Source organism: Schistocerca gregaria, chromosome 7 (genome assembly GCF_023897955.1).
Source record: "Schistocerca gregaria isolate iqSchGreg1 chromosome 7, iqSchGreg1.2, whole genome shotgun sequence".
Classification (NCBI taxonomy): Eukaryota; Metazoa; Arthropoda; class Insecta; order Orthoptera; family Acrididae; genus Schistocerca; species Schistocerca gregaria.
This window is the reverse complement of record NC_064926.1, coordinates 310,177,625-310,204,992: the sequence shown is the minus strand read 5'-3', so window position 1 is coordinate 310,204,992 and position 27,368 is coordinate 310,177,625. Positions and strand designations below refer to the sequence as shown.

The 27,368-nt window shown below is 36.1% G+C and overlaps 1 protein-coding gene across 1 annotated transcript in view; it reads right to left on the bottom strand.

Moving 5' to 3' along the window:
- LOC126282099 (uncharacterized) overlaps positions 1-27,368 on the bottom strand; it is a 518,030-nt gene that overhangs the window by 10,657 nt on the left and 480,005 nt on the right. The window contains exons 13-18 of the mRNA XM_049981558.1: positions 16,751-16,865; positions 14,965-15,112; positions 11,824-12,004; positions 11,288-11,455; positions 2,593-2,766; positions 2,019-2,258 (exon numbers count right to left, since the gene is read on the bottom strand). Coding sequence (XP_049837515.1) covers positions 2,019-2,258; positions 2,593-2,766; positions 11,288-11,455; positions 11,824-12,004; positions 14,965-15,112; positions 16,751-16,865 — 1,026 coding nt within the window. The remainder of the gene's footprint in view (positions 1-2,018; positions 2,259-2,592; positions 2,767-11,287; positions 11,456-11,823; positions 12,005-14,964; positions 15,113-16,750; positions 16,866-27,368) is intronic.

The following is a 27,368-nucleotide window of genomic DNA, read 5'->3' as shown; positions in this document are numbered from 1 at the left end:
AAGTAGAGCAAACAGTTACAAATGAAAGAATTACATTCTTATAATCAGAATAGTATCTTTCATTTACAGAGAAAATAAGAGAGATGTGTAACAACAAAATGAAAAAGAATAAATGCTACTCACCAAATAGAGGGACACAGACAAAAGATAAAACATTGCCAGATACCTGGATTCTTGCCAGGAACACCAGCTTTCCTGAAGTGCATAGGAGGAAATTCTTCTGACAATATACCCTTTTTGCTGTAACCTGCTGTCCTCAACTTCTGCTAGTCCCTGTCCTCAACCTTATCCAATTACCTGCTCCCAGTCCAGCACTACGTACACCTTCTATCCTGCTAGCACACCTGAATAGTCCTTTCCCCTTTGCTGCTTTTTTCTACATCTAAATACATGCTACAAAAGCTACAGTATAGTGCATCACAGAGGATACCTTGACCACTACTAGACATTTCCTATTCTTTTCCACTCACAAATGAAGCAAGAGAAAAATGACTGTCTTTGCCTCTGCGTAAGACCTAATCTCTCTTGTTTTATCTTTAAGGTCCTTACGCAAAATACAAGTTGGGAGCAGTAGAACCATTTTGCAGTCAGCTTCAAATTCCAATTCCTTAAATATTCTCAACAACATTCTGTGGAAATGTCTTCCCTCCAGTGATTCCCATCTGAGTTCATGAAGCATCTCCATAATATTTCCGTGCTGTTCAGCCTACTGGTAACAAATTTAGCATCCCACCTCTGAATAGCTTCAGTGTCTATGTGATGGGTCACAGTAGTGCACTCTATACATAGACTCCTTTACAGCTTTACAGATGAACCACACTTGCATCCCCCCCACTGCCATTCTCCTTACACTGCACATTGTAGCCTAGTATCCTGTCACCCAAGACCTTCCCACAGGCAGCACTAGCATCTTCTCTTGCCCCTGACCCTACCATGTTACTCCTCACCCTTCCCACCTCACACCTCTTCTGTACCACCACTATGCATCCCAGCAAAGGCCGTTGTTCATTTCATACACAGTTGCAGTCAGCCCTTAATGCCCAGAAGGGGCAGTGGTTTTACCTAGGTGTGAGTCATGACTCTGTGAATGTGTGTGTGTGTTTTGTTTTGTTTGTGTCCGATGGACTTGGTCCAGTAAGTAATAATATCCAGCAGTCTTTTTTAGTACTACTGTCTGCCACTCAGTGCCTTCTCTATGAAGTGATTAGCATCTATCCTTTACATATAGTTGCTATTCCATGCTGGATTTCCCATAGTTTAAAAAACAAAAGACTTATGTAAGTTGTGAAAGGTAATGCAAAAGTGGCTAAATTAAAGCCAGCATCAAAGGCACAGGCTATTAGCAACAGTTAGGAATGAAACCTGAACAGCAGATTACAAACAAGAATATCTCTTCTTCAGTACTTTCGCAAAACTTTAGCTGTCTTTGATTATAATTTTTTTTTTTTCATGTAGTGCCAGAGTCCTAGCATATGCGTACCTAAATCTCTCTTCCTCTCTGTTTCTGGTTCTAGATGTTTAGAGTAATCCATGCAGAAACATATCATACACTTGCCCAGGGAAAAATATGTAACCACATAAGACCTGAGAACACTGCATCAGGTCACAGTATTGTGACAATATTGTCACATTATTATGATCTGAGGTGACAATCTTTATTGATGAACATGTTGCCTCTGCAGTTCATACTTGCTTTTGGAAATGTAACCAGATATTTTCCTTCGTTAATCTAAGGAAGCAAGGAGCAACTAGTGTACTGTGCACCAAAGACAAGATGGATTATCTGCTAAGTTATAGTCCTGAAATTGCATTCATTTTACATCTACATCAGCACAATGGATGTGAGTGCACTCAAGTCAGTGCTTGATAGAGATAGAGAAAGTAAAATTTGAGTAACTTACTGCAGACCATCAGCAGCAGCAATACTTTACTCACTCAGTTACTATGATAGACTTTATATAAGTCACAATATGAAACATGTAAATATAGACATACTTCCTAATTCTGTTACTTCTTACCCTGACATAGTTGGCATTGATGTAATCTGAAAGGGGCTCCCCTTCTTTTGCAGTTAAATGTACACGAGTCTCTGGAAGTGGGATGACATTCGAATATCGATTCTTCACATCAGCACCATCTGGGAGTTCATCTGTTGTAACTGTAACTTGTGGAACAGCTTCAAACTCTTCTTGCAGTCCAGATGTATCAGAACTGAAATTTGCCAAACCTGCAAAGTTCATTGGATGTGAAGGAGAGTTCTGAAAAATAAAAAAGAGATCATTCTTATTATTGGCTACTTATAAATTATTCTAAATTTCATGCATTTGTAATTAATTTCATTAGTGTATCAATTTCTTGAGTCTGTATCACACTGAGGATTTAACCATGTATGTGATATGTACAGAAGATGACATAACAAATTCTCAGTAGGTGAAACATGAACTTGTAAGTGAACATGTTTGTGATTGCTTTTTAAAGACTGTAGAATGAATCTACCCAAGGCTTTCTTCCCCAAAACTGAACAAATCTTGTAATTCTTAAGAAATATAACACAGTAAAAATAGGACAGTGAAATTTCTGAGAATAACTAACCGGGTCATCAAAAGCTAGGTTTCCATAGGATCTCTTTGATGATCTGAATAGACCTTTCCTCCGTGACCTGACACTGTCATAAACAGAGATGCTGTCAACACTATAGGCATCAAGTGATACTGGAGTGCAGCGTTGTCCGTAGTTGAAACGCTTCTGGCGGCGCCTTACATAAACCTTTTGAAGAAAAAGAATATATAACACATTAATGGCAAAGAACTGGTTTTAAGATATTTTACTTAGTAGATTTCTGCAAATTCACTACAATATTTCACAAAGAGTGAAAATATTTGATTGTTTATCTTCAGGAGAATGTTGTGAGCCGTGCAAAAAATATAGAACAGATTTCAATTCTATTTTCAGTTTAATCAACAGTATATTCATAAAATCTATAGTGCAGCATGCTCTTCCGAAGGCAGGCTATTATGTTTATTGACTCTAGAGACCTGTACGTCTTCTAAATGGACTTGTAAGGCTGCTGATCTGCTTACCTTATTTGAAGTCATATCTCTGGTTCAGTAGATAATAAAACAGATGCTAGTAACAGGCAACACTTGAAAAATTAAAATACAGCCAGTATGGATTTATTTTAATAACAACACAAATGATGATCAGCTAGGAGTTCACAGTGGCCATTTATTTTCACAAAATCAGATTAATACCTTATATAGTGGAGGCTGATCTATTTATACAAGCGGCAACGGCAAATTATTATTCTGGTTATAAACCCATAACTAATGATTTGCTGGTGGTCAACTGATCAAGAGTCACAATAAGTGATTAATTATTTATGATCAGAGGTGATTGACACTGTTAGGCTGTAACTGATTGCCTGAGACATTACTAGCAACTGACTGAACTTGGAATACCTTGAGGTGACCACTAGAGTATGCCTGAGTGTGTTATTGTCCAAGCAGATAATTTTTTACAATGCATTTATAAGATGTTCAGATGCAAAGTATTAAATTTTTTAATAATGGCATAAAAGACAGGATCTATATGTAATAGTTAATATGCATTTAGTAAAGTAAATTAAAGTCTGTGGCACAAGTCCTTGATTGGGATATTGCACTAACTGCAGACAAAGGAAAGGTTTTCTTTGCCACAGCAGTAGGAGGGTGAGGGTGGCAGGCCCATATACCCCATCATTGCTTATCCCTGGGAAAAACCTTCAAATATTATTCAAGAAACTAAATGTTAAACTTGAATATTTCATTAACTAAAACAGTTTCCTTATAATGTTTTTATAGTCAGAAAAACTGGGGCTTCAAAATGGTCATGTTGGAGCTATGAAGGCTTTTCATTATAATATTTGTTTAATCATGTGTTTCTTATGAGAAAAACGTTTTTCAATAATAACATTTCCTAAACTATAAAATTTTTGTACATGACATAGTGGGTATCTGCACAGAAGAAAAATAGGTTTTAGGTCAGAGTTTGAGTGCCCTTGGTTTTATATAATACTTCCTTAAATAAACCCATCTATATTGAAAAATTATATTGCAACCATCAACCAAAAGCAAGTTATCCTACAAACAATAAGAATAGAAAATTGCATCTTGTAAAAGTATTTTGACATTTCATGTAAACGCTGTACACAGATTACATAAAAATAATAACTGTGTTAGGAGTGATACCAGGTTCTAGTTGAGCTATTCCACCTTTCTACATTTCCAATTGTTGATGCAAAGTCACACAAAACAAAAGAACCATTTACCAGTCTACATATCATATTCCTTCTTCACAGTGTGCTCCATGAGGTGGATTCTGTCAGACACTTACTTAAATTTATGTGTTTTGTTCTGAGTTCTTAAGTCCTATTTAATGTAAACATAATTTTTCTGATTCAAAAGAATCATGTGATGCAACATTTTATGTAAAATATTACCTAGCGTAAGTGGATAAATCTTACTGAAGAAATTAGGAAACTCTTATCCCATGGATGATTGTTTGTTTAGCTTAGTATTTTTTGTAGCTTATTCCACAGATTATATATACAACAGCTCACTATGATTTTGGATGTGTCAATAGATATTTGGGATGTGTCAGTGGGTCTACAAATGAGATACATTTTCTCTGTGAAAAGATTGCTACTTGCTGTCCGTTTACACAGCTAAAAGGGATAAATTAAAACTGTGAAACTTCCTGGCAAATTAAAACTGTGTACGGGGCCTAATCTCAAACCCAGAGCCATTGAGGCTCAGCTTTTAACTTGTCCTCTCAGCTTTACTTCTGCCAGTACCTTCAGTGAAATTTGGAAAGTGGGAGAAAGGTAATGGCAGAAGTAAAGTGTGAGGATGGGTCATTAGTTGCGTTGTGATGACTCAGCTGGCAAGAGCATTGCATTTGAAAGGCAAGGTTCTGGGCTCAAGATCTGGTGCAACACATGCACTTTTAATCTGCTAGGAAGTTTCATGATTTCAATTTGCCACTCTCACACCAGCAGATACAGGAATTTTTTCATGTGTGATCATGCCCCTTCTCCTCCCCCATCCTCTCAGCTAACAAATCTGCTAACCTGTCTTTCTATTAAGACATGGATCATACTTTGTGTACTCCCATCTTCCAATGGTATACGTCAGGATAGTTCCCATATGAGTTCTCTCCAAAGACTGCAGCAACCATCTCAGTTCTCAGTTAACTTGGTACACTGATTTGTTACAAAATTTCTCTGTTGTCTCTCACCTACCTAACACTAGGAATTGACTTCCCAATATTTGTAACATGGTTCCCTGTTCCTGTACCATTTGGCATACACCCCTGCCATGGTTACTACCCAGCAGAGAGACTTGTTTCTTACTAATCACTTTTCTTGGTAACCTACACTTAGTTTCCTGGCTAAACACTGAAGGGTACAAACCTTTGCTTCCTGTTCAGTGATTCACTTGTCTTTTCTGCAGAGCCTATGGTTCCATGGGAGAGACCTAATGAGTTCCCCATTTAGTTCTCTACTACAATCACCACAACGGAATCCCAACCTAACATCTACACATACTGCTCCCATTCTGACTACACTATGGCCACATCCACAATTGTATTGTGTTGGAACACAGGTTGTATACTTAAAACTAGAACTAAATCACTCAATATGCTTTATATTACATGAATTTTAATTGTTTATGAGCTGCAAAAATTAGGCCTATACAGGATAGCCCTTCCGGTTATCATATCACATAAACTCTTAATCATGTCCACTTAAAATAAGAACTCAGCACTCACTTAACTGCAGAATCTTTTAATTAACTTAATCACAATAAAATATAACTTTCAATAACTACTTAGCACAAGTATTACTTGAAGTTAAAGGAAGTTAACTATCAACAAAATACTGCCTGCTATCCAAAGTGAAATTTTACATGACAATATACATTCAAAAACTCAGTAGTGAACTCCTCATCCAGTCTGTCAAGAAACATGTGGACACAATTTAAGCCCAACAGAACAGTACAGTAGTAGAACAGTAATACACCATGACAAATAGTTCCTCAGTTGCAAACAATCTTGATGCTTTCTTGTCAGGACTCATGTTGTACAATGCACGCATGACCTATATTTACATCTGTTGTGAAACTGCACCTAAGATTAATATCGTCTACCCAGCTGCACAGTTCACTGTCAACTGTCATTGTCTAAATCTGTTTCATAATGTATGTCATGTGTCTACAGAAAAAAAGATGAGCATATTGATATACAGGGTGATTCAGAAATGCATGTAAATATTTTAAGGGTGTATTTGTGAGGTAAATATAAGACAAAAATGTTCTATAAATGTTTTTCCATAAACGTTTAATTCCAGAGTTATCGTTAAAATACGAAAGTCATGTCCGTATCAAAACGACGTCAGTGCAAGCAGCAGGATGCCATATTCTGGTACGTAATGCACATACGTATCTCCCAACAGTTGATTCGAAACTGCATGAATAGTGTTTGTTTGTGTTTGCAATTGCTGTTTACTCCTACTGTACAGAAGATGGCGCTGATGTTGTTGGTAACGGAAACGTACTTCCTGTCGTTCATTCATTGTCGGAAGGCTACAGGTTTCATGCACATGATGTACTCAAACAATGAGTATGCTGATATGCACCTTGTGTATGGTACAGCAGATGGAAACGCACTTGCAGCAAGACGAAGGTACAGTGAGCTGTTTCCAAGACGACGGTTACCAAGTCATCAGACGTTTGTATCTGTGGACAGACGTAAGCGGGAGTATGGCATTCGTCCTGGGCCACATTCAGGTCAACCACTTGAGCATGCAGTGAACATCGAGGAACATGTTTTTGACCTGGCAGACCAAGATCCAGCCATCAGTACGAGACAAATTAGTGCAGCTGTACGACGTCCACAATCTACTGTATGGCGGCTGCTTCGGAGACAACAGTTGCATCCATTTCACCTGCACAAAGTGCACGAATTGACACCTGCAGACTATCCTCGCCATCAGCAATTCTGCCAGTGGTTACAAGAGCGTCATTTGAATGATCCAATGTTCATTCGGCGGATATTATTCACAGATGAGGCCATGTTTACTCGTGCGGGTGTAATCAATTCGCATAATATGCACCAGTGGGCTGTCGAGAATCCTGGCACGAGAATTGTGCGTGGATATCAACATCAATTCTCCATAAACATTTGGTGCAGTATTGTGGGGAATGACTTACTCGGAACTCATGTTCTACCTCCAAGGCTGACTGGGCACGCTTACCGCGAATTTTTGGAGGGGGAATTGCCTGGATTGTTACAGGATGTCCCTCTTGCAACACGAGCCACCTTGTGGTTTATGCACGATGGTGCTCCTGCCCATTACAGCCGCAACGTAAGGGCGTACCTCAATGATGCGTATCCACATCGATGGATAGGTCGCGGAGGACCAATTGCTTGGCCAGCCAGATCACCTGACCTGAACCCTTTAGACTTTTATTTATGGGGCCGACTAAAGACATTGGTGTATTCTTCTGCAGTACCAAACGGAGAAGTGCTACAACAAAGAATTGAAGGTGGTTGTGAAATTATTCGTGGAGAGTTGAACGGACTGTGTAATGTGCAGAGATCTTTGCGGCGACGAGCACGGGCCTGTCTGCAAGTTCAGGGACAGCATTTTGAACATGCATTGCATTAAGATTTGTGCAAATACAGTACAGTACAGTCTGTAAATTCTTCACATATTTTCCTTAGTTATTTTGCATTGATTTAGTTCAATCAACAGGAACTAAAGTAATACAGTATTTGCGAGGAATTGTTTCAGTTTGTTACGTCACGTTTATTTACCAGTTTGCGTTTTTAGTCCAAATGCACTGTAATTAAACTGTGAACTCTGGGAAGTAAATACTTTACGTTGTATTGAATGTATTATCATGTTTTGTTCATAACTCTGTAATAAGCCAAGTATAGCAAAAATTGTATAGAACATTTTTGTCTTATATTTACCTCACAAATACACCCTTAAAATATTTACATGCATTTTTGAATCACCCTGTATAGGAGTTACGGTGAACAAAAAGTGGTTGTCAAAGACAATAAGTTCCTTTTCATAAACTAAACATTAATAATAGTGATGTTAGGATTTGCTGTGAGTCCTCTGTCAGTGATTAGTGTTTATGTTGTGGAAGAAGGTGGCAAAAGGGAAATAACACACTTTACATCATACTTAAAAAAGCTGTCTCTGCCACTGATGCAATTGCCACTTGGAAATTATCAGTAATTTAAATTAACTATTAGGAAACCAACATTTCCATCAAATTACAGGTACTTTTAATGAATCAATGCTAACTTGATACAACATGGAATTGAGAAAATGTACTGTTTATGATAAAATAAAGCCAACTAAACCAGTTTTCAGACACAAAGACATCCACATTTGTAACTGGAGAGCTAGTTGTTTAAAATCATTTATATAGTATTAAGTCATTGAGAAAATATAATAACTGTGATAATGTAACTATGTTTACAGAGGCAAAGATGTACAGTACCTATTTATGGTGGATATTTTGTTATCATTGAAACAGAATCTTTCTCCACAAATATAATAATAATAATAATAATAATAATAATAATAGAACATTATATAAGATGGGTGATGTTTCTTTTTCAGCTGGGAAAAGTAAGTAGCGAAAGTTGTGATGCAGAGTTAAAAGGGAAACAATAAAACAAAATGTCACTTGAAACTTTCTGGCAGTTTAAAACTGTGTGCAGGACTGACATGTGAACTCAGGATATTTGCCTTTTTTGGGCAAGTGCTCTACTGACCGTGCTACCCAAGCACAACTCATGACTCATCCTCACAGCTTTACTTCAATCAGTAGAGCACTTCCCCATGAAAGACAAAGGTCCTGAGTTTGAGTCTCGGTCTAGCACATAGTTTTAACTTGCCAGGAAGTTTCATATCAGCACACACTACACTGCAGAGTGAAATTTCATTCTGGAAATGTAGCTTTTTCCACAAAACTATTCACTTAAACATGACGATATGCACTTATTTGGCATAACTTTCAGTTGCTTCCAATATGCTAAAAATCAGGATAGACTTTCATTTGCAAAAATTATGGTAAACCCTGTATTTCTGTCAAGTTCAGTAGGACCAGGACAGGCTGAATTTTATTATAATATCCCTTTTTTATTTTTCATTGCATAAAATGATTGAGCCTGGGATGAGAGCTCTTGTGTATTGGCAGTATTCACACTGCAATGGTGGACTCCAGCCACCTGGCCTCTCAATTTTAGAATCTCTCTCAAGATATTTTTAGAAAAGTTACAACACCATCACTGATAAACATTGTACCACTGTTATCATATTTTCTAGATCTTTTGTATACCATTAAGTAGAGTAAAAATGGCCAGTATTTCCATTGAAAAAGAGTTAAGAATATCAGTTACTGCAAATACTAAAATTATCATCTACTCTACTTATTATCAATTGCTGACAACCTCATTTCAGTATCTTGAACCACTGACATAATAAGAGATGTCATATCTTACACAACTCACCATGTATAAATGGTGGAATGCACTAAACACCACTGAATAAGACCAGAAAGGACACACTGCTAAAATTCCACTAGTCAATGGTAATGCACACCATTTCATGTATTTGAAAGCTGCATTCCCATTCAAAAGGAAAAGCAAAAAAATTAAGTTGAAACAAAGTTACTGTGGAAAGTCGCATTCTACAAGGCAAACAGAGGAATGAAGATATATGATACAAACAGCATATGCATGCCCTAAACAATAAAATGTAAAAATACATAGAGAAATGGAAGAAGACATTTGCAGCAGATGGTTGACAATGGATTACCTAAATACATGATGCAATACTTCTCTGCTCAAAAGGAAAAAAATCAAATAAAGAAGCATCTCAATCAAAGTTTCTGTGGAGACTGAAAGGTCGTTGAGGATCTGCCCACTATGCATTTATGGATTGAAAAGTATCTGTCTATCCATTCAGCAGGGAAGAAAAATGCAGGGAGGCAACATAGAAGATGGATCAAACTGTGAAGGCAGAAGATCCTTGCAGTGCAGAAGGTATTCCACTGCATGCATAGCACAATCCTTCTTGACCTCTGTATCTAATGGGTCCACTACTCTGCAGCACACTGTTTTTTTAGAAGTCTTCATCTATTCCGCCTTCCACTCCAGAACTTGACAGTGTCCCAAACTATGCTTTTATTTCATTCCCTTTTGTCCCCCCTGCTCCTCCTTACATATTGTCTCACCCTGACCTTCACCTATCTTGCACTTCTTCAACCCACCACATTAGAACCTGTAAAGGTGCTAGAATAGCTGCTTGTATGCAGTTTTTATATCATCTGATTCATGTCATAAGTTCAATAGGTAATCTAAGTGTGTAACACCATGTTTTTGTTTCATTCTGGCAACAAAGTTAAGTAATAGCTATATGATAAAATAACAAAGTTTGACATCATTGGCAGAATGCTTTATAGGTAACATTGTAGTTCACAAGCACTCTGTCATGTGAAAGAAGCCAGTAGTACTTCTAGCACATCTCTCCTGATATTGCATATTAGGATAAAAAAACAATTCTATGACATTTTTTCTAATCAGACTGATGGATTTAAGAAGAAAACTGGTAAGTCTTTTCTATTAACAAAAATTATATGCAATATTATTTTTAGCTATTATTGCACATCATTATTTCTAAACTCTTTCCATCAGTAGGTGATTTCTCATGATTGCTTGATTTTTTATTAAAATTTGAAGTTTTCAGCTAAATGAACAGTTATTCTTAAATTTGATTTAAGCAAAATGAAACACATCTATAAGTGACAAAGTACACAATGAACAGGGTTTGAAGTTTCAGACTCACTATCAGTGTCCTGATTTTAAATACTACACCATGACTTGTTACTCAAACCCATGAGTTTTTATTCATATTGTCCTTGATGACGTTCTTCATTGACAATAAAATAGGACAAGAAAGACTAAGAACATGATGCTGGTTTCCAGTAACTTACAACTTAGATCCTGGTGCATATACACTAAACATCAAATTTTTGATAAAACAGGTAGCACCATCAGTACTTGAATGCACAGAGAATTTCTCTGCATATTAGAATAATGAAAAGCAATAACCATTTATGTGTGCGACAAAGCTATATGCCTATTTTCTGAAAACTGAATATTATTTTCTCTATTTACCTGTGGAGGTAACTAGATGTATACTATTCAGATTTCACAGTGCACTTACCATTAAGCCAAAAAGCAGGAGTAAGCTGACAGTTCCTATACAAGCTACAATAATAGCTGCTAAGAGACCTGGTGTTATTTCTCCATTGGGATCTGATTCAAAACCTGGGTCAGGAGGAGCTGTGCTAGTGTCATTTAGGCCATCCTTCACTAACTCCATGTTGAGAATCTGAGGATGAAATATTGAACTTCATGAGTTTCAGTGTGATAGTTGAAAATAGCTGTATAACTCTATACATGTAACAAAAAGAAATGATGAATGTATATTTTATATTACTGGTACTCCTAAAATTTCATTAACTACATTGTACAGCAGTGTAAGTAAAACAATAGCATGTTACTTAGTGTACCGCATTGGATAAATGACTGCTCCTGTTGGGCATTAACAAAGTGGTTTCTGACATGATGTTCAGAAGCACAATAGTAAGCATGCTGCTCAATCTGATTACATGAAGAGGTACTGAATTATGATATGAACATCTATTAAAATTTTAATGGTCTTTTTCTGACATAATACAGAAAATTACTACATCTCACCTGAAATGGAAGTGATGGGTGGCTTTCATCCCAGATCTTTTTCAGCAACACACTTAGATCATAATCAAATGAACCATTTTCATCTTGTATATAGACATCTAGAGTTCTCTCTCTAGTAATGTCATCACATCGCACCTCTTTCCCTGGCATATGGATAACTACTTGCTGGTACATAATTACCCTGCAATTCAGATAAAAAATGACAAAAGGGTCATTCTGTGTGAAAGCATCTTTCAAACCTTATTGCCATATACATTTATGAATAAAAACAGAAAGAAACTTCCACATGGGAAAAATATATTAAAAATAAAGATTCCAAGACTTACCAAGCGGGAAAGCGCCGGCAGACAGGCACATGAACAAAACACACAAACACACACACAGAATTACAAGCTTTCGCAACTGGCAGTTGCTTCGTCAGGAAGGAAGGAAGGAGAGGGAAAAATGAAAGGGTGTGGGTTTTAAGGGAGAGGGTAAGGAGTCATTCCAATCCCGGGAGCGGAAAGACTTCCCTTAGGGGAAAAAAAGGACAGGTGTACACTCGCACACACACACACACACATATCCATCCGCACATACACTATTTTATGGTAATTTTGTGTATGTGCGGATGGATATGTGTGTGTGTGTATGTGCGAGTGTACACCTGTCCTTTTTTTCCCCTAAGGGAAGTCTTTCCGCTCCCGGGATTGGAATGACTCCTTACCCTCTCCCTTAAAACCCACACCCTTTCATTTTTCCCTCTCCTTCCTTCCTTCCTGACGAAGCAACTGCCAGTTGCGAAAGCTTGTAATTCTGTGTGTGTGTTTGTGTGTTTTGTTCATGTGCCTGTCTGCCGGCGCTTTCCCGCTTGGTAAGTCTTGGAATCTTTATGAATAAAAACATTATGACAACTGCCCTCCACAACACTGAATGCTACCTGGCAGTGTTGCAGACACAAGGTGTAAGAGACATAAGTTAAACGGAGTAGAAACAAATGGGAAATAATTCTTGCTTGATGCCTTCCCTGGCAGTGATGGCATCTCCCAGCAGGATAATTGTCCTTGTAAAAAGGTCAGAATGATGCTACATATATTTGAGGAGAATGATAGAGAACTCATGGTGATGTCTCTGCCGCCAGATTTGTTTGATCTGAAGCCAATGGAACACATTTGGCACGCTGTTGGGTGCAACCTCCACACCCACAAACCAGTGGCTCCTATTTTATGGTAATTTTGTGACATATATAGAGATAACTGGTGCCACATATCTGCAGAAACCTAGCAAGGATTTGTCAAATCCATGGCACACAAAATTTTTGTTGTACTCATTGTGTACTAAACAATTAAGCAGTGGTAATGATTGTCTTGACTCATCAGTGTATTTAGTATAGATGTATTTTGGTGTCTCCCTTATTTCTTCTTGTTGGTGATAGCAGACATTGTGATGCTCGATAAGGTTCATCCTTCAGTGAATTATATGATATTATTGACCCAGCCCAACATGATACAGGTAGCATTAGATATCCAGGGCCAGACAATGTGTCTGGCACAGTAGTATTTTCTTTGGGGGCCACTGGATACAGTTATGTTAAAATTCAGAGAACAGCATTAGGTAACTGTATATCATCACTTTCACATAACATGTGTGATGTAAGCAGCACATGCCAGAAAGTTGTCTGGAGGCATAGTAGTATTTTCTTTGGGGGCCACTGGATACAGTTATGTTAAAATTCAGAGAACAGCATTAGGTAACTGTATATCATCACATTCACATAACATGAGTGATGTAAGCAGCACATGCCAGAAAGTTGTCTGGAGGCATGACTCTTACGTGTTCCATATTGGATTGACATTTGGAGTGACCTCTCATAACACTTTGTGATGTAATAAATATGTTTACAATCAATGTAAGAATATCATGTGAATCTTGGGTGTATATGTGTGGGAGTAATTCAATAAATATTGGAGGCTGGCTGGGTTGACACAAATAAAAGAAAAAATAAGAAAAAACATCCATGATATTGAGCTCCTGTGACCACTGTTCTTGAGAATCTTAGTACACTCTGTGATGCACTGTTGAAACTCATTGCCACAATTCTTTGTTGCAGAATGTGGCAGCTCTTTCACTGTGGCATACAAAGAATCACATGTGCATCTAGATTTGATTCAAGGAAAGCAGAAAGCTGAAAATCGAGCCATCTGCAGTACTGCTGAAAGAACATACTGTTAGTAAATGAAGCATTGTTGATTATAAAAAATAAAGGAAAATATTGCTTAAAGATACTTTCACATTTTAAGTCTCACATCACTGTCTGATGATGAGGTGGTTATCTTTTCATTATTGGTCATATTTATTATGGTATTTCAAAGTTCAGTAACTTGCTGCCCATTGTTTAAAGAATTTGTAACGAATGATATGAGTGTAAATTGCAACTGCTAATCTGAGGCAAACAGAAACTGGCAGTCTGAAATTGTTGTCATATTTTGAAATGCCTGCATGAATCATCTGTATACCTTTTTTGAAATTTTCTGTTTTCATTTGCAAGAAACATCTGAGTCCCATTCAAAAAGATCATGTCCATGTCTTTATGATCTTCAAAAGGCCTAAATCTCTTTCTTACACATGGACATTCATTAACCAGTCTTCTGCATAACTTGAAAGTATCCAAACAAATAATAAGTGAATAGACAAAGATGCATACACATTGAGCCTGCTGTGCTGGACACATGAAAGGAAGAGTCATTTCACACAAAGCTGTGAGTCCAATGAGTTCTACCATTCACTGCTAGATGGCAGTGGCATCATATTCACAAGTGGCAGTTTACTAAGTCTTCATAGTTCAGCTAATTTGCCACAGAATTTTTGTAAATTGTGGACACAAACATTTCTCATAAACTGGTTTTCCTTCAAACAAATCTCTACAATAGTTTCTGAGATTAGTCAGAGGCAAGCAAGGGACTTCAATTTATATATGTAAAGAAGGTCAGCAACAACAGTAACAAAAGTATTATTGCACATCATTTTACATTTGGTCTCACACACTGTGTGATTTTTGTACAATGTTGTGTGGAAATTTTATCTGTGTGTAATGAATGATCATAATGTAACATAAATAAAAATTCTAGTCATTGCATGCAAACAACAAATGACATGTGTTACCTTCCTGTGTACTGCTGTAGAATTTGAGCAATATTGCAGGGAAGCCCTCCCAGATATAGACAGACCTGCTCTCCAGATGCCAGAAGGCTCAGTCTACAAAATGCAGTCACTGTCTCACTTTTATCAGGTACATCCCATTCATTCAGGTCTGTAAGGAGAGAGAGGTTCAATAAGTAATGTACATGTCTGTTTACATATTTCTCAGACATAAATCTAAGAAAAAAAAATATTCACAGACATATACATTTTAACATTTATTATAAAACTATATTACTAACATAATTTATGTAAATGTTTATTATATTCATAAAATTTGTTGCATTTAGTTTGGAGTGTGAGAAAATATGATTCTTTCACTCTCTCTTTCTTTTTCTCTTTTTCCTTCTTTAGTGATTTATGAATAATACCTACATTATTAAATAGTCTCTTGGCCACAATTAGTATAAAACAGTTAGTACACAATGCATGTTGAACAACAGTTGAAATTAAACTTTTTGAAGATGTAATCAATGATTATACATCAAGAAATCTAACTCTGATTGTCTGTTTGTCCCATCCATTCCATATTGATGAAGATGCAAAGTTAGTTCTTTTTGCTGATGATACAAGTGTAGTAATAACATCCAAAAACCAAGAACTAAGTGATGTAATTGTAAATGATGTTTTTCACAAAATTATTAAGTGGTTCTCAGCAAACGGACTCTCTTTAAATTTTGATAAAACACAGTATATACAGTTCCGTACAGTAAATGGCACAACTCCAGTAATAAATATAGACTTTGAACAGAAGTCTGTAGCTAAGGTAGAATTTTCAAAATTTTTAGGTGTGTCCATTGATGAGAGGTTAAACTGGAAGCAACACATTGATGGTCTGCTAAAACGTCTGAGTTCGGCTACGTATTCAATTAGGGTTATTGCAAATTTTGGTGATAAGAATCTCAGTAAATTAGCTTACTATGCCTACTTTCATTCACTGCTTTCATATGGTATCATATTCTGGGGTAATTCATCGTTGAGTAGAAAAGTATTCATTGCTCAAAAACGTGTAATCAGAATAATTGCTGGAGTCCACCCACGGTCATCCTGCAGACATCTATTTAAGGATCTAGGGATCCTCACAGTATATATATATATATATATATTCACTTATGAAATTTGTTGTTAATAATCCAGCCCAGTTCAAGAGTAATAGCAGTGTGCATAGCTGTAACACCAGGAGAAAGGATGATCTTCACTATGCAGGGTTAAATCTGACTTTGGCACAGAAGGGGGTAAATTTTTCTGCCACAAAAGTCTTTGGTCACCTACCAAACAGCATCAAAAGCCTGACAGAGAGTCAACCAACATTTAAAAATAAATTAAAAGAATTTCTAGATGACAACTCCTTCTACTCATTGGCTGAATTTTTAGATATAAATTAAGGGATGGAAAAAAACTAACTTAAGCATTAGTGTCATGCAATATTTTGTGTAATGTAATATCTTGTACAGACATCTTTCTTTAACCTGAGACATTCCACATCATTACGAAGTGTTGTATTCATGATCTATGGAACAAGTATTAATCTAATCTAATCTAATCTAATCTAGCTATTCCTATACACACACAGGCCTTCAGTATCACTGTGATACATTCAACAATATCCAAATATGTAAGTTTGTATAAGAAGTTTACATTGTGGCTAATGAGCAACGATACTATACATGTCAGCCATCCTTGAGGTTATCAGTGCAAATGTCCAACAGTAGCGCTAAGGCTTCCATCAGTCTATAAAACTTTACGATACCTTTGTCAGAATCTTGTTCCGTAGTGGTTTCAGGTACATATGTAGCTGTGTCCATAGCTCCGTCTTCGGTTGTTGTAGTAGCTTCTTCCTGCCACCTATTGTTATTGCTGCCCTCCTACATTTAGAAAAATATAGGTCATTATTGTTCAGTCTGATAGGCTACATTATACAACAGCAGAAATGGATAGACTTGATCTCACATAAACTCAGATTGTGCTTATTTAGATATATAAAAATTGACATAAATATTCACATACCACACGAAAAATTGCATAAAATTCTTTGGAGTGTAGCTGGGTAACCACCTAAAATGCATACATCTAAATCTATGTTCTGTGAACAACTGCGAAGTGCATGGCAGGGGGAACTTAGCACAGTACTAGTTATTAGAGCTTCTTCTCATTTCATCCTTGTATGGAGCACGGGAAAAATGATTCCTAAACTTTTGTGCACACTGTGATTAGTCCAACCCTGTAAGGATTTCATGGAATGGTTTGCATCTATCTTCAAGTGTCTGTCAGTTTAGTTTAGTGGTTCTATGGGTCCTATGGGTCAAACAAATCTGTGACCATTTGCACTTCACTCATTTGTATACAATCATTCTCCATTTTAATCCTATCTGGTAGAAATTGCACACACTAAAGCAATATTTTAGGATGACTGCACAATTATTTTGTGAGCAATCTCTTTAGTAGACTGATTGCATTATTTCCCTTGTGTTCTACTAATGAACTGAAGTCTGCACCTAGTGATTTTACCATTTCATACCCCTACAAAGAGTTACGCCAAAGTATCTGTATGAGATGAAAAATTAAAACTATGACTCAGTGATTCTCTAGGCACTGAATAATATGTCTTTTTTTTCCACCTCTCTGAACATTTGAAGCAAGCTGAAAAACTTCACACCACTCCAAAATCTTATCAAGATCTGACTGAATATTTGTATATTTGTGTAGCTTTTTTCTAACTGTACTTCATTACAGATAACTGAATCATCTGGAAAAAGTCAAGATTACTGGTAACATTGTTTGCTAGGTCATCAATATACAACACGAACAGTAAGTGCTTCAACACTCTACCCTGGAGCACTCCAGAATCTACTTCTATGTTTGTCAATGGCCAATCAAGTAACAGGATGAGTCCTCTCTAACAATAATATATATAGACAAAAAACCAGAACATACAGACAAACTAATCAAGAAACTCAGCACTTTATGTTCTCCACTTAGAACTGGCTGTCATTCTGTCATCTTGAAGATCATTCTGTTGGCTTCTTCTTCTTCTTCTTCTTAGTTTCCATTGTGGCCTGTGAGACCATATACATGCACTACATTCATCCGCCAGTCATTTCTGTTCCTGACTTTCATGGTCCATTCTCTGTATTTCTGTCACAACTGTCCTTCCATCCTTCCTGTCTATGGTCCTCATCAGCCCCTTCTATCCTCCACAGATCCTGATAATCTTACAGTAGTCTTTCCTCTTCTGTCCTAATTAAGTGTTCTGCCCACATCAGTCCACCTTTTTTTGTCCTTCAGTCAACATCAGCTTGTATGTATAGATCTGCCAGTTCCTGGCTTTTTAATATCTTCCCCTCCTGTACCTAGGTGTTTGTCTTGAGGCCAAATATTTTCCTTAATATCTTCTTCTTGAAGACTAGCAGTTTTTTTCATCTGATTTCCTTAATGTAATTATTTCACACCCATATAGAGCTACTGGGAGAATTACACTGTGGTACAGTTTGATCTCAAAACTGGTCTACTGCAGAGCACATACCATAGCCAAAAATTGGCTCTATTTGTGGCTCAGACCCTTGCCTTCATCTCTATTTCCATTCTGTTCTACTCACTAAAAATACTTCCAAATATTTAAATATGTCTACTCTTTTAAAAGCGAATTCATCAACTGTTGTGGAGACCATCATTGAGTGTCTTACTCATGACCACATACTCAGTTTACTCCTCATTAATTTGTAAAGCTGCTTTCCTTGGAATATTTCTGTAAGAACTTGTCGTGAACTGCAAGTCCTTTTTGCTATCACTTATTCAAACAATGTACTTCACATATGCAATTCAATTCACTGTGTTATTATCCAGCCATTTTCCAGCTGGGTTTAATTTTTTACATTCTCTTTCTATCTTTTATAAAATTAAGTGATTTTATATATTTTCACTCTATGTTTTGCAAAATTATTTCTTCAGAAATACTGGCAAAATGAGCAATGTTTATTCTGCAAAAGTGTGCAGTAAAACTACTGTACAAAGGAGGTAATCAAACATTTTGCAAAAGCCTCTTCATAGATTGATAAACTCTCACATTACTCTGTTGTGCATTTACTCCTTACTGCTCTTTGCCAATAAAAACAAAAATCAGTTTCTACTATACAGAAACAAAAATCAGTTTCCACTGTATTGTAATCTGCACAACCACAATACAGGGCAGAAATAATAATATTCTGTAGATATTGCCTCTGTATCTTAGGTTAGAGTGGGTTCCATGTCTAATATGAAGGTCTTCAACTCAATCCCATCGAACATAAAACAAAAAACTGAGAATCCCTACAAATTATAGACCAAAGTAAAAAGAAACCTTATTCGTCCATGTTCTCACAAGTTCTCTGATTATACAGATAGCTGAACAGAAAATTCCTGCAAGCTGAATGAGAGGTAGTACTGATTATTCTAATGACATCTCTATTCCTATGACACAGTTCTCCATTTATGGAATTTAAAAGGGAGGTAGCCTATAACTATAGGATTAATGACTCACAAATACAGTCATGAAATATAAATTCTTGGCAGTAACATTCTATTGATATATTATGTGAAAAGATCACACAGGCTCAGTTGCAAGTAAAGCAAGTGGCAGAGTTCAGTGCATTTGCACGATGCTCTTAAACTTACATTTACCCATGAAAGACTGGTCAGCCCATATTTGAATATTTGAATACTGCTCAAATGTACATAACTCATTTCAAGCTAACAGAGAACATCAAACACATACAAAGAAAGACAGTCTGGTCTTCGGCCTTGTTTGGTGAGAGAGTGTAAACAGAAATGCTAAGAAAAATTAACTGGAACACACTCAAGGAAATATGACATGTGTCTCAGAAGAGCCTATTGATAAAACTCAAAAATGCATGACAGAAGCTATGAATATTGTTCAGCCTCTATAGATCAGTCCCTTAATTGAAATTAAAATTAGACTAGTAACAGCTTGCACAAATAGGGTGTATACACAGCCATGAAAAAATATTCCTGGATTTTCGACAGATTTACTGGTTAAAAATATACTCTTTTCTGGGTGAAAATGCATATTTTTCCAGGTGAAAATACACTACACCCCATGCAAAAGTACATTTTTTCCATGTTAAGTGACAATATACTTTTCCTTGGAACTGTAAAACATATCAGTCCTTTAAATGGTAAAGCTTTATACATCCGCATAGAACTTCCCAGCAAAAAACACACATTTTGGAAAGATCTTTAATGCATGGTAAAATAAACATAGCATTTTTTGGTATTAAAAAGGTATAAATTTGAATTCACTAAGTACAGGACAGTATTTTCTGAACACAGCACCAAAATATAAGAAGTGCTACGCCCATGCTACAATATGGAAACAGAGACCTCAGTAGTGGCCTGCCAGCAAGCTTCGAATTTGGAAAAATATGGCGTCCTAATATGTATTATTTCTTTGCAAAATATGACTACTAGATAATATTTTTCATCAAGGAAAGCTAAGCTTTCACACATAATACTGGTCATCAAATATTTTTTGCTGTTTTTTCTGAGCATGTGGTAAGGTAGGATCCTAATAGCACAGTTTAAATTGTAGCAGCTGAATATTTCTGACAAGCATGATTGTAAATTTCAGTGTTGTTCACAAAATATTCTGTGGGTTACCTGACTGAATACATGTTCCACAAGCACTTTGAGTTTTCCATTGAACACTCCATTACTTGTGAAATTGCTGAAGAACTCACCTCACATCTCCCATCCCACCCCACCCCCTTTCCTTTGTTTTTTTTTCTTTTTTTGAAAGATAATTATACTTTTTGCTATCCTTATTGCATAGTTTGTAATTTATAAAGAAAATATGAAAAAGTATCTGGGTCTTTTTTAGCATGTGTTACCTGTTAAGTTATATCAAACACAAATGTGCCAGTAAAATTTTAAATAATGGCTAGTTTTCTGATCCAGAAATTTTTGTAAATGGCTGGTCCTCAAAGTGTTAAGTTTTGAATGAGAGTGAAATGCTCTGTTATTTAAGAAATTCATCACATGTAACAAAATTCATTTGCAGAAAAGGAAATTTACTTTGACAGTAATGTTTCTCAAACCACCATTGTAATGTCATGTTCATCAAAAGGAGGCCCACAAGAAAGACAGGCCATGGTGAGTACACCACAGCACATGACAGTGCAGGTCTTACAAGTACCAGGAGATGTCTCTGGCAGGAAGTGAGTAACTATTTCAGATAATTTTAGTAATTCTTGACTGCATTTTTAAGTGCATACTAGCTCTCGACAGCACACAAGAAAGTTAAGACCCTTAGTGGGCACCTTTTCAGTTGCATGTTGTTTTTTGGTGGGACCTGCATTGAATGCTAAAGCTTTTGATGCAACAAAAAATTCCTATAATTCTAAAAAATTCCCAGTTATTTCCCAGAGTTTTCCTGGATGAAAATGTTCCAATTTTTTCGTGGTTGTCCTGCACAACCACTCAGTCCTTTCACATCCAGTCATTGAAAGGAAATAATACAACCAAGAAGTGCACATTTCATATTAATTTACATAGTACAGATGAACTGTAATTCTTTGGGAAACAGTAGTCTCATTTTATACATATTAAATTATCATTTGGAGATAAACAGCACCTACTTGATATATCTTACCCTCCCTCATTATGTTCTGTGTCATGATTCAACATGCTTGTTTTCTTTGAAAAAGATGTCCATAATTTGTCAAATGCTGTTAAAGAATATGTCTTTTAAGATTCTACATTTTACTCATTTTTAACTCGTTAGGAATGGTATTTGTGAAAAGTGGAATGATTATTTAGAGAAAATTTCCTTCAGAATATTAAAATGGTACAGAACAATGTGAAGTTTTGAAGTATGTTAATATTTTCGATTTTATGACAGTATGAAAGTTAACTAAAAAAAAAAAGCAAGTTGAATTAAATTTGCCAATAAGTACCCTACTTCTGACTTAGTCATGTAAAATGTTTAAAATAGGTAATGATTTTTTTTAAAAGTGAACTCATGAGTAGAATTTATAGATATATGTTTTACAGAAGAATATATCAATGTAAGGATTACCTAATTTGAAGTTCTATAAGAATATTAATTACAACTATTTGATAAGGCAGAATAATGCAATCAGAAAAATAACTTTTCATTAAAAAGAAGAATCTGGGAGAATGGAGGAGGTTGGAGGTAAAAGAGTGTAGGGAGGAGATATAATGAGATTAAGCTATAGGGAGGAGCATACTAAAGAAAATAGACAGTATAATGGAAGAAGGGATAACTCCACCACTGTTGGTCCCAAGTCCGAGGCCTCATTTCGCAAGTGATGAGGAAGAAGGAGGGGAAAGAGTAACATCTCATTAAAAAACCTGGCTCCATCTAGCCCTGGATGTAAGGGCCCCTACCTAGAGTTACTAGGTGAAACCTGGTCAACGGTCTCAAAGGCAGAAGAGGAAGTTCAGATTCCCAATGGCAGAAAGAGTTGAAGAACTACCTCCAGGACTCACAATTTTGGTTGTAGTTTTTGTGGCCTTTGTGCCACGCCCAAAATGACTTTCATCAATCATGGAATTGTGTGATGTAAACTATTTTACCCCAAGTGGGTAATCCACCGTACGCCAGTACATCAGCAGACATCTGGATTCTGGGGAGTCTGCACCATTGCACAAAGAGAAGTCGGAGTGTCTTGAAATCTTATCCAAATTTCAACATAGGCAATCAATGTACCTAGCAACTTTCAATGCAAACCCATTGTTGAAAACCTCAAGAGTGAAACATCTAACAGATACACTAAAGAACCACAACATACTCATAACAGCCATTCAAGAAACATGATACATGGATACAGATACCTTCGATTCCAAAGGTTTTGGGATATACATGGGGAAAGTGGGACTGAGAGTAATGAAAAATGTACCACATCTTGGAACAGCCTTTATAATCAACAAACAAATCTTGAACTCAATAGTTGACTTTGATTCCCAATCAGAAAGAACCTCAAGTCTTACATTCACAAGCAAAAACAAAATCTACACAATTATCAAGCTACAGAAAAAAAAATCATCAGAGTTATGACTGGAACAAACAATAGACAATCATGCAAACCCTTATTTGCAAGCCTTGACTTACTGACAGTTCCTTCCATGTTTATATACAAAACACTTCTCTTTGGTTTAAAAAACCCACATCTTTTTGAGGGAAACTCATTTTCACATTCTTATGAAACAAGGCACAAACAAGATTACATGTTACCTTGTCACAGGTTAACATTATTTGAAAATACGCCATATTATATGGCTTTGAAGCTTGGCAATAAAATCCGTTCAAAGTTGAAGGACTGCAAGCTAGAATCCACTTGTGCAAACATTGAAAAATATTTAAAAAGCAAATGCTACTACAGTGTGGATGATTTTATAAACGAGGAAGACAAGTAGGATATATTCATGTGCTTGGTTTTCCTGTTGGTTCACATTATGTTCGATGTGTATGCTTATGTTCCCTATTAATGGAGGGATATGTTCTTTTTATATGTGTCCATACTTATAAACTATGTATCTAAATATCTAGATGTAAACATATATACTACTATTAAGAAAGTATGTGGTCTTTGGAGTATGTCTATATTTATAAACTCCAGAAACAAACATGATAAATACTTTAAAAGAATGATTTCAAACCACTGTGTAAATGTTAAGAAAAAGGAAGAACTCTAACATGTAATTATCTTTTTATGTGGTTATGTGCTTGTGGGAGCATCCACAATGCATTATTTTAATGTATCTTGTTGTAGTTGTTGTAAGTATGCTTAGGTAGGCATAGAATTATTCATTGACGAGTCACCAATGTTTCAACCGAATGATTGTATATAACATATCATGTGACAATAAAGATTCTATTCTATTCTATTCATGCCCCTATAAATGAGAATGACAGGAAAAACATAGGAAAAGTGGAGGCCTTTTGGAATCATCTAGATGATATTATTCAGAAAATTCCAGATAAAACATCATCATTCTTCTTGGAGACTTTAATACACAGATTGGTAAAAAAGAAAGATATAAGAAAATAGTTGTAGGCTATCCTGCACACATGAGAACAAACAGAAGTGGTGTGAGGCTAATAGAACTTTGCCAAGCACACAATTTAATTCTTAAATCCACAGATTTCAAGAAACTACCAAGAAGATATAACACATGGATATCCCCAAATCCTAGCCTTGGGGGATTTTAACTTGATCATGTGGCAAACAAGAAGATTTCTTGCAAAGAAATCATGAATGTTAGGGTATTCATGGATGCAAACTTGGATTCAGACCACTACCTTTCTAAAATTAAGTTCAGTCATCCCAAACAGGAAACAAGGCATGAAATCAATTAAGGGTCAGAAGTATGACACAGAAAAGATAATAAAATCAGATGAATTCACAAAAGCAACAGAAACCCTTCAGACACAAAGCTGGGAGGATATCAAGGAAAACCTCATTACTACGGCTGAATGGTTAGCACCTAACATAAAAAGTAAAAAAACGTGCCTGGTGGTCACTGGAATGTGATGCCCTCATTGAAACAAGAAAACAGGCATGGCAAAACTGGCAATCACAGAAAACAGAAGAAAGCAGATTGAATTTCATTCTAGTTAGAAAACCAATAGATAAAAATATAAAAAGGATTAAGAAGACACATGAAAACAAAACTCTCCTCCAAATTGATGAAGTGTTTACTAAAAATGACACAAGAAGCTTTTACAGAACTTTCAAACAAAGGTTATCAAGATGCAAAGCATCCACCCTCCAATTTTGAGATGTAAATGGGACCATCTCTCACAATAATGCAAAAAATTGCAAAATACTAGCAGGCTACTTTGAGAAACTCATGAATTGTGAACCCATCCTTGAAAAATTTGAATCCACCCCAAATAACCATGAGAAGCCAGATTCAGATCCACCGATGACTGAAGAACTACAGAAGACCATTTCAGAACTTAAAAGCAACAAAGCGTATGGAGAAAACCAAATAGTGGTCGAACTATGGAAAAAAGCTGACAAAAATGCAATTTTCATCTCTACAATGTGTTTTCAATAAAATCTGGAAAGAAGAAGAGATCCCCACAGAACGGAGAACAGCTCTGATCGACCCTATCCACATGAAAGGTTTGAAGACAGACCCCAACAATTACAGAGGAATATCACTGCTGGTTATAACATACAAGATTGTTTCTCAAGTCCTTTTGAACATGACATAGCTGCAATTGGACCCACAATTCAGGGAATTTCAGGGAGGTTTTAGAAAGGGTAGATCATGTTCGGAACAAATACTAAACCTCAAAAACATCATGGCATACCAAAAATCAAAGGCAAAGACATATGTAATCTCCTTCATTGATTTCAAAAAGCATATGATTGGACTGATAGAGAATCTCTATTATCGTCCTGGAAGAAATGGGTTTGGATAAGAAAACAGCTAATATTATAAAAGTGACCCTTACAAATACATTTTTGAAAGTTAAATTTAAGGGCAAATTATTGGAAGCCTTTGAAATAAAAACAGGAGTGCAACAGGGGGATGGACTCTCACCATTGGTGTTCAATTGTGTGCTTGAGAAACTAGTCAGAGAATGGAACACAAATATTAAGAGTGGTATGAGACTGGGTTGCAAAAAGAAGAATCTTAAAATAAATTTCATTGCTTTTGATGATATGGCCCTGTTTGCTGAAAAAATGGAAGAAACATGGGAGCAAACCCCTTGACCTAAGAAACAAGCAGCTAAAATTGATCTACACATCTCCTTTGAAAAAAACTAAGATACTGACAAAGAATCAAGCATTCATGTAAATACTTCAAAGTTCAAGAACAAAAGACTGAAATAGTAAAAGAATTCAAATATCTCAGATAATGGATTAGTTGGAGTGCTGGGGAAAGCACAGCAATGCAATCCAGAAAAAATAAACCTGACTTGGCCTTCCAACTAACAAAAAATACATACATCAAAAAATCCCTTTCATGAGGATCCAAAATTACACATTACAAGACAGTGATTAAGCCAGAAGCACTGTATGCAGCAGAAACACAAAACATGAATTTCAAAGGCCAAATGGAGAAACTTGAGCTAAAGAAAAAAGAATTTAAGAAAAATAGCAGGACCAAAAATTCAATAGAATAAGATTATTTACATAAAAAATGAAACTTTCTACAAGAAAATTGAAAAACTTTCAGATACTATGGGAAAAAGGAGGATGAATTTTTATGATTATCTCCTCAGATTAACGAAACAAATCTTTGACTTTTTCCGTAACCACAAAACAAAACCCAACTGGTTTAAAGAAACTGAGAAAGACCTAGTAAAATTAAAGATTTCAGAAAATTCACGTATCTATCAAACAGCTAAATTAATTACTAAAGATGAAAACATAAGGTTCCAAGACAAATCCACACAAAAATCCAAACTCTTCATCTCAGAAGAAGAGAGGGGAAAGAAGATCAGAAAGAATGAAGAAATATTGGGCCCTAAGAAAATAACAATGCATAAAGAAATGATTGATCCAGCATACCCCAAAGAGGATGAAACAAAAGAAGAAGAAGAAGAAAGGAAGACAGGATGACAACTGGAAATCAGTCAAAGCTCCTACAATACAAAAGTTTGGTGAGAAATTGATTTTCTTTAAATGAAGCATTGCCTGAGAGGTCTAATTACTTCAGATGTCCAAAGAAACAATACATTTACATTGTTTCAAAGTGGGATCAGTGGCCAAATGCTTATGAAAGCACAGTTGTAAGGAAAACCACTTTAATAATTAATATTTTAGATGTTATAATGTTATATTTACAGAATCTGTATTTTATACAATGAATGAATTCACTTAGTGTCTAGAAAAAGGAATTTACTTTTGTCGGGAAAGTATCATGAGTGACAATATATGTTACAATTTATTTACATAGCTGTGATGTAAATACAGTTTTTCTCTTCACATTTATTCCATTATGCCATTATAGAAGGGGCAGTCATGAAGTCTGTATTGTCACTGTGAAAGAATGATGTTATAATCAAGAGTCATGGTTCCAGAATAAGATAGTCTTTATTCACACGTTCATCACAGAAATGACACATTTGTCCTACATATGGATTAAATAAAGGATACTGTGACTGAACAACTCCATTTGTCTACAGGGGAAATTGCCCACCTGTCTTGTCACTTTGCCATCCCCGAAATATTCATGAAGTGGGAACAGAAAGAAGTCACAATGTGGCTCACTGCTAGAACAAGGAGGATGGGTAATATATTACAATAGCTGTGTGGCACTTACTGACATAACCTGACATCAATATACCATAGTAAGCTTCCCTCTACCCCCTTTAAAAAATAAACCAACCTTTC